The 8,946-nt window shown below is 43.6% G+C and overlaps 1 protein-coding gene across 2 annotated transcripts in view; it reads right to left on the reverse strand.

Moving 5' to 3' along the window:
* Nucleotides 1-8,946, reverse strand: part of LOC115189827 (serine/threonine-protein kinase TBK1) — a 42,031-nt gene that overhangs the window by 32,763 nt on the left and 322 nt on the right. Inside the window, exons 1-5 of one of the 2 annotated variants that reach the window (XM_029748333.1) lie at nt 5,931-6,268; nt 5,740-5,857; nt 4,206-4,346; nt 2,153-2,282; nt 74-255 (exon numbers count right to left, since the gene is read on the reverse strand). In XM_029748333.1, coding sequence (XP_029604193.1) covers nt 74-255; nt 2,153-2,282; nt 4,206-4,346; nt 5,740-5,857; nt 5,931-6,253 — 894 coding nt within the window. In that variant the 5' untranslated portion in view covers nt 6,254-6,268. Of the gene's footprint in view, nt 1-73; nt 256-2,152; nt 2,283-4,205; nt 4,347-5,739; nt 5,858-5,930; nt 6,269-6,392; nt 6,500-8,946 lie in introns of those variants that run through there. The other variant, XM_029748334.1, reaches the window with a different exon arrangement.

Here is an 8,946-nt window from a genome sequence, read left to right on the forward strand (position 1 = left end):
GTGGTCAGGAGGTCAGGAAGTCAGGAAGTCAGGAGGTCAGGAAGTCAGGAGGTCAGGAGGTCAGGAGACTCACCAGGTATTCCTCGGTGCCGTAAAGAGAGACAAACTGCTCATCGTCCTCCAGCTCTCTGGCCGCTCCGAAATCGGTCAGCTTGTAGACGGACCTCCCGTCCTCGCCGATGACGCGCATGATGTTGCCTGGTTTGATGTCCCGGTGAACGATACCGTACTCTCTGAGATGGTTCATACCGGCAACTGGTAATATACAGGATGGGGTTAATACATTACCCATTACATTACCCCCTCCACACACAGGACGGGGTTATTACCCCCTCCACACACAGTCATTACCAGGGTTAATACATTACCCCCTCCACACACAGGACGGGGTTAATACATTACCCCCTCCACACACAGTCATTACCAGGCAACCTAACTTACAGGACAGTAATACTACCAGTCAACCTGTGTGTAGGCAGGGTAAGGTAGGTTGGTAGGTAGGGTAAGGTAGGTTGGTAGGTAGGTAGGTAGGTTGTGATCAGAGTGGTTAGTAGGCAGGGTAAGGTAGGTTGGTAGGTAGGTAGGTTAGTTGTGATCAGAGTGGTTAGTAGGCAGGTAGGTAGGTTGGTTGTGATCAGAGTGGTTAGTAGGCAGGGTAAGGTAGGTTGGTTGTGATCAGAGTGGTTAGTAGGCAGGGTAAGGTAGGTTAGTTGTGATCAGAGTGGTTAGTAGGCAGGGTAAGGTAGGTTAGTTGTGATCAGAGTGGTTAGTAGGCAGGGTAAGGTAGGTTGGTTGTGATCAGAGTGGTTAGTAGGTAGGGTAAGGTAGGTTAGTTGTGATCAGAGTGGTTAGTAGGTAGGGTAAGGTAGGTTGGTTGTGATCAGAGTGGTTAGTAGGCAGGGTAAGGTAGGTTAGTTGTGATCAGAGTGGTTAGTAGGCAGGGTAAGGTAGGTTGGTTGTGATCAGAGTGGTTAGTAGGCAGGGTAAGGTAGGTTAGTTGTGATCAGAGTGGTTAGTAGGCAGGGTAAGGTAGGTTAGTTGTGATCAGAGTGGTTAGTAGGCAGGGTAAGGTAGGTTGGTTGTGAACAGAGTGGTTAGTAGGCAGGGTAAGGTAGGTTAGTTGTGATCAGAGTGGTTAGTAGGCAGGGTAAGGTAGGTTAGTTGTGATCAGAGTGGTTAGTAGGCAGGGTAAGGTAGGTTAGTTGTGATCAGAGTGGTTAGTAGGCAGGGTAAGGTAGGTTGGTTGTGATCAGAGTGGTTAGTAGGTAGGGTAAGGTAGGTTAGTTGTGATCAGAGTGGTTAGTAGGTAGGGTAAGGTAGGTTGGTTGTGATCAGAGTGGTTAGTAGGCAGGGTAAGGTAGGTTAGTTGTGATCAGAGTGGTTAGTAGGTAGGTAGGTAGGTTAGTTGTGATCAGAGTGGTTAGTAGGTAGGGTAAGGTAGGTTAGTTGTGATCAGAGTGGTTAGTAGGTAGGGTAAGGTAGGTAGGTAGGTTAGTTGTGATCAGAGTGGTTAGTAGGTAGGGTAAGGTAGGTTAGTTGTGATCAGAGTGGTTAGTAGGCAGGGTAAGGTAGGTAGGTAGGTAGGTAGGTAGGTAGGTTGGTAGGTAGGTAGGTAGATAGGTAGGTAGGTAGGTAGGTAGGTAGGTAGATAGGTAGGTAGGTAGGTAGGTAGGTAGGTTGGTAGGTAGGTAGGTAGGTTGGTTGTGAACAGAGTGGTTAGTAGGCAGGGTAAGGTAGGTTAGTTGTGATCAGAGTGGTTAGTAGGTAGGGTAAGGTAGGTTAGTTGTGATCAGAGTGGTTAGTAGGCAGGGTAAGGTAGGTAGGTAGGTAGGTAGGTAGGTAGGTAGGTAGGTAGGTTAGTTGAGATGAAGGTAAACAAAGGAGGAAATAAAGCAGGAATTCAGGAAATACTGGTTCCTCATATCAATCCTTTGTTATGAACCGATTTATTAATATACTAGTTAGGCTTTGCTATGTCAAGCATGGTGTTGTGTGGAGCTGATGACGAGAGAGAGAGAGAGAGCGAGAGAGCGAGAGAGAGCGAGAGAGAGCGAGAGAGAGCGAGCGAGAGAGAGCGAGAGAGAGAGAGCGAGAGAGAGCGAGAGAGAGCGAGAGAGAGAGAGTGTGTGTGTGTGTGTGCAGTCCTCCTTACCCACGTCCTGCAGCACGATAAGGAACTCATCCTCAGGGAGACCGTAGGCATTAGAAGACTCCTCCAGCACCGTGTACAGACTCCCACAGGGACAATACTCCATCACCAGCACCTTGTGCCGCGTGTTGGACTGGGACAGGAAATTACATGTTAGTCGGCACTATGGAACAAACATACATGTGGTCAAATCAATGGTGTCCACTTTCTGTTTCAGAGTTTCTGATGTGGACTAAACCCCACCCTCTTCATGTCTCGGATGGTCCCTAACGCTCTGGGGGACCCCACATAGCATATGAACACGTTATAAGCCACGGCAATTTAAAAATAAAAAATTACAGTAAATTAACTTCAAACTGTAAATGTTTCTCTCTGCATGAAATTAGCTAGAAAACTGCACATTCTCCTCCCTGCCCCATGGGAAATTGGTAGACTTGATTAGCCTAGGTAGCTAGCTGGCTAACAGACTCAATTAGCCTAGGTAGCTAGTTGGCTAACATAGACTTCATTAGTCTAGGTAACTAGCTGGCTAACAGACTCAATTAGCCTAGATAACTAGCTGGCTAACATAGACTTTATTAGCCTAGGTAGCTAGTTGGTTAAAATAGACTTGATTAGCCTAGGTAGCTAGTTGGCTAACAGACTCAATTAGCCTAGGTAGCTAGTTGGCTAACATAGACTTTATTAGCCTAGGTAGCTAGTTGGTTAAAATAGACTTGATTAGCCTAGGTAGCTAGTTGGCTAACATAGACTTTATTAGCCTAGGTAGCTAGTTGGTTAAAATAGACTTGATTAGTCTAGGTAGCTAGCTGGCTAACAGACTCAATTAGCCTAGGTAGCTAGCTGGCTAACAGACTCAATTAGCCTAGGTAGCTAGCTGGCTAACAGACTCAATTAGCCTAGATAGCTAGCTGGCTAACAGACTCAATTAGCCTAGGTAGCTAGCTGGCTAACAGACTCAATTAGCCTAGGTAGCTAGTTGGCTAACATAGACTTCATTAGTCTAGGTAACTAGCTGGCTAACATAGACTTCATTAGCCTAGATAACTAGCTGGCTAACAGACTCAATTAGCCTAGGTAGCTAGTTGGCTAACAGACTCAATTAGCCTAGGCAGCTAGTTGGCTAACATAGACTTTATTAGCCTAGGTAGCTAGTTGGTTAAAATAGACTTGATTAGCCTAGGTAGCTAGTTGGCTAACAGACTCAATTAGCCTAGGTAGCTAGTTGGCTAACAGACTCAATTAGCCTAGGTAGCTAGTTGGCTAACAGACTCAATTAGCCTAGGTAGCTAGCTGGCTAACAGACTCAATTAGCCTAGGTAGCTAGCTGGCTAACAGACTCAATTAGCCTAGGTAGCTCCTCTAGGTAGTGATAGTATATACTGATAGAGATACCTCCTCTAGGTAGTGATAGTATATACTGATAGAGATACCTCCTCTAGGTAGTGATACTATATACTGATAGAGATACCTCCTCTAGGTAGTGATAGTATATACTGATAGAGATACATCCTCTAGGTAGTGATAGTATATACTGATAGAGATACCTCCTCTAGGTAGTGATAGTATATACTGATAGAGATACCTCCTCCTCTAGGTAGTGATAGTATATACTGATAGAGATACCTCCTCCACTAGGTAGTGATAGTATATACTGATAGAGATACCTCCTCTAGGTAGTGATAGTATATACTGATAGAGATACCTCCTCCTCTAGGTAGTGATAGTATATACTGATAGAGATACCTCCTCTAGGTAGTGATAGTATATACTGATAGAGATACCTCCTCTAGGTAGTGATAGTATATACTGATAGAGATACCTCCTCTAGGTAGTGATAGTATATACTGATAGAGATACCTCCTCCTCTAGGTAGTGATAGTATATACTGATAGAGATACCTCCTCTAGGTAGTGATACTATATACTGATAGAGATACCTCCTCCACTAGGTAGTGATAGTATATACTGATAGAGATACCTCCTCTAGGTAGTGATAGTATATACTGATAGAGATACCTCCTCTAGGTAGTGATACTATATACTGATAGAGATACCTCCTCCTCCACAGCGAACAGCTTGACGATGTTCTTATGGTTGAGTTTCTTCAGGACCTCAAACTCTCTCATCTGGACGTCGAGCGGTCGCAGGAAACTGAGGTTGTTGAACACCTTCACCGCATACAGGTCCCCCGTTTTCTGGTGTTAAGAGAACAAAACATTATTAAAACCTTAAATAGCAAACAACTAATTGGCTGCGTCCCAAATGGAATTCTATTTCCATTTGTAGTGCACTGAAGTCGTGAAACGTGAAAAACGTGAAAAAAAGCGTGTTAGCCCTGTACCTTGTGTCTGCCACGGTAAACGTTAGCGTGTTAGCTCTGTACATTTACATTTTACATTTACATTTACATTTAAGTCATTTAGCAGACGCTCTTATCCAGAGCGACTTACAAATTGGTGCATTCACCTATAATATCCAGTAGAACAAACACTTTACAATAGTGCATCTAAATCCTTTAAAGGGGGGGGGGGGTTAGAAGGATTACTTTATCCTATCCCTGTACCTTGTGTCTACCACGGTAAACGTTAGCGTGTTAGCTCTGTACCTTGTGTCTACCACGGGAACGTTAGCGTGTTAGCTCTGTACCTTGTGTCTGCCACGGTAAACGTTAGCGTGTTAGCTCTGTACCTTGTGTCTGCCACGGTAAACGTTAGCTCTGTACCTTGTGTCTACCACGGTAAACGTTAGCATGTTAGCTCTGTACCTTGTGTCTGCCACGGTAAACGTTAGCCCTGTACCTTGTGTCTACCACGGTAAACGGTAGCGTGTTAGCTCTGTACCTTGTGTCTACCACGGTAAACGTTAGCGTGTTAGCTCTGTACCTTGTGTCTACCACGGTAAACGTTAGCATGTTAGCTCTGTACCTTGTGTCTACCACGGTAAACGTTAGCGTGTTAGCCCTGTACCTTGTGTCTGCCACGGTAAACGTTAGCGTGTTAGCCCTGTACCTTGTGTCTACCACGGTAAACGTTAGCGTGTTAGCCCTGTACCTTGTGTCTGCCACGGTAAACGTTAGCCCTGTACCTTGTGTCTACCACGGTAAACGTTAGCGTGTTAGCTCTGTACCTTGTGTCTACCACGGTAAACGTTAGCGTGTTAGCTCTGTACCTTGTGTCTACCACGGTAAACGTTAGCATGTTAGCTCTGTACCTTGTGTCTACCACGGTAAACGTTAGCGTGTTAGCCCTGTACCTTGTGTCTGCCACGGTAAACGTTAGCGTGTTAGCCCTGTACCTTGTGTCTACCACGGTAAACGTTAGCGTGTTAGCCCTGTACCTTGTGTCTGCCACGGTAAACGTTAGCGTGTTAGCTCTGTACCTTGTGTCTGCCACGGTAAACGTTAGCATGTTAGCTCTGTACCTTGTGTCTGCCACGGTAAATGTTAGCATGTTAGCCCTGTGCCTTGTGTCTGCCACGGTAAACGTTAGCGTGTTAGCTCTGTACCTTGTGTCTGCCACGGTAAACGTTAGCATGTTAGCTCTGTACCTTGTGTCTACCACGGTAAACGTTAGCGTGTTAGCTCTGTACCTTGTGTCTGCCGCGGTAAACGTTAGCTCTGTACCTTGTGTCTACCACGGTAAACGTTAGCATGTTAGCTCTGTACCTTGTGTCTGCCACGGTAAACGTTAGCGTGTTAGCTCTGTACCTGTGTGCCACGGTAAACGTTAGCGTGTTAGCCCTGTACCTTGTGTCTGCCACGGTAAACGTTAGCTCTGTACCTTGTGTCTACCACGGTAAACGTTAGCGTGTTAGCTCTGTACCTTGTGTCTGCCACGGTAAATGTTAGCATGTTAGCCCTGTGCCTTGTGTCTACCACGGTAAACGTTAGCGTGTTAGCTCTGTACCTTGTGTCTGCCACGGTAAACGTTAGCGTGTTAGCTCTGTACCTTGTGTCTGACACGGTAAACGTTAGCGTGTTAGCTCTGTACCTTGTGTCTGCCACGGTAAACGTTAGCGTGTTAGCTCTGTACCTTGTGTCTGCCACGGTAAACGTTAGCGTGTTAGCTCTGTACCTTGTGTCTGCCACGGTAAACGTTAGCATGTTAGCCCTGTACCTTGTGTCTGCCACGGTAAACGTTAGCGTGTTAGCTCTGTACCTTGTGTCTACCGCGGTAAACGTTAGCGCGTTAGCTCTGTACCTTGTGTCTGCCACGGTAAACGTTAGCGTGTTAGCTCTGTACCTTGTGTCTGCCGCGGTAAACGTTAGCTGTAGCTCCCTGGCCCAGCAGGTCTGAGATGAGCCACAGGTAGTTGGCTGTGCTCTGCATGATGCCGGCTTCAGGTTCACCTGTAGTGGACAACAACAACCAGCACATTCAGACAGCACACTATGGGGAATGACATGGCATATTGAAAAACTAGCTCTGGTCCAGGGTGTTAGTGAGGCTTCTTCCTAAAAGGCTCAACGTTAGCAAGCTGCACTAACGCCAAGGACCAGAGCTAACTGTGGTCAGGGTCACTCGTACAGTAGATAAAGAGAGAAACATTAGGTTATAGCAACACCTGAAACAGTAACCGTCAAATTATTATCACGATTGTTGTAGCTATGGTCATAATAACACAAATTATGTGTACTTCGAATACCAAGGATTTCTGGGAAATATTGAACAGATATTTCACTAGCTAGGTTTCCAATCCAAAATGGAGGCAGATTTTCACATGTATATTCTGAAATGTGCATAAAGAAAATATTTGCATTTTCCCAACAGTGGTGTGATGATGTAGTACACACCAAACTGACTTGTTGTTGATAAATAAATCAGTGGTGTGATGATGTAGTACACACCAAACTGACTTGTTGTTGATAAATAAATCAGTGGTGTGATGATGTAGTACACACCAAACTGACTTGTTGTTGATAAATAAATCAGTGTGTGATGATGTAGTACACACCAAACTGACTTGTTGTTGATAAATAAATCAGTGTGTGATGATGTAGTACACACCAAACTGACTTGTTGTTGATAAATAAATCAGTGTGTGATGATGTAGTACACACCAAACTGACTTGTTGTTGATAAATAAATCAGTGTGTGATGATGTAGTACACACAAAACACACTTATTCACCTGAAGTTTTCATGTACAGAATAAAAATCGACCGTTCAATATGTTTCCATCACATTTTCAACACTACTGATTGTTTTATTTTACATTAAATAGAAATAAAACAATGAATTTAGGAGAATATCTTATAGAACGGGTTAAAGTTATGTTTTGTAACCCAGGGTGTTAAACAGTAAATAACGGCTACTTCTCAGAAAGTATTACTGTCAACAGGAGAAAAACAAGTTTGTCCACTATCAGCATATCTATTTATTATAGCCATCAAAATGTTAGCTGTTAAAATTAGATTCAACAATACTATTAGGGGATTAGAAATCCAGGGCTTAAAAACAAAAAGGTGTCATTGTACGCTGATGATTCATGTTTTCTTTTAAATCCACAATTTGAATCCCTCCACGGCCTCATAGAGGATCTAGATACTTTTACTATCCTCTCTGGATTACAACCAAATTATTATTTTTTTTATTTAACCTTTATTTAACTAGGCAAATCAGTTAAGAACACATTCTTATTTACAATGACGGCCTACACCGGCCAAACCCTAACCCCGATGACGCTGGGAGAATTGTGCCCCGCCCTACGGGACTCCCAATCACGGCCGGTTGTGATACAGCCTGGTATCGAACCAGGGTCTGTAGTGATGCCTCTAGCAGACCCCTGTGCCAAGTCTGGTTTTGGCACATGCGCTCTAGCCAACAGTGCGGGTACACTGTCTATATGATGAGATTATTATGGATAAGAGTGAGAATATTTGGATTTGTCAAACGGCATCAAGAGCATCACCAGGACTTCCACCAGCCTGTGAAGTTCATCATAGAATTTATTTCACCTGTAGCCTGATAAACTGCATGGTTTCCTGAGTCGTAGTGGGAGACACCATATCATCCCATGACTCCAAATGGGTTAGAAATATTTGCGCATAAAGAGGTTTCCACCGCCATTTCACGCATAATTAAAATTTACCTAACTACATAATAAGATTCCACCATGATGAAGAAACAAAATTATCAGCGTTTATAAAATTGTACCAAAACTTCCTGTTTCCATCACAGCTGTCGTGCTAAAAAAAAAAAAAAAAAAAAATACGACTTTTACTGGCATTAAAAACTGTCGATGCGGTTAGTAAAGGGAAATCCACTTCCTGACTCAGCAGTGTCACAGATAATATATCACTGATCCACTGAGAAGTTAATGAAAATTTACAAAAAAACCCTACCGAAATAAATGTAGACTAGAGCGATAATCCATAATAGTGGAGCTGGATGTCAAACAGTCTCTAAATGTACTGATTACTTTATTACACCGTGACGCCTCGGCACATCGCTGGGAAATCCCCCCTCCGGTCCAATGCGTTCACAATTATGACAAATATATAAAGACAATGTCCTAGCTACATGTAAAGGTCAAACTAACGTTATATACTATTGGTGCGAAATGTCATTTGACTATTACAAAATGCTGTAGTACTGGCTAACGTTAATAGATAGATAGCTAGTTAGCCTTGTTTTGTTTTTAGCTAGCTAGCTAAAGTTCTACGCATCAGGCTATTCACCCAATGCGACGGCTTGTGTTACCTTTTATTCATGTATTTTTTTAACTAGCTAACTAAATAAACCAAATAACGTTGAAGGAGGAGAAAAATGTATTTTAGATAAACGTTATATTTCGT

Source organism: Salmo trutta, unplaced genomic scaffold (assembly GCF_901001165.1).
Source record: "Salmo trutta unplaced genomic scaffold, fSalTru1.1, whole genome shotgun sequence".
NCBI classification, from domain to species: Eukaryota; Metazoa; Chordata; class Actinopteri; order Salmoniformes; family Salmonidae; genus Salmo; species Salmo trutta.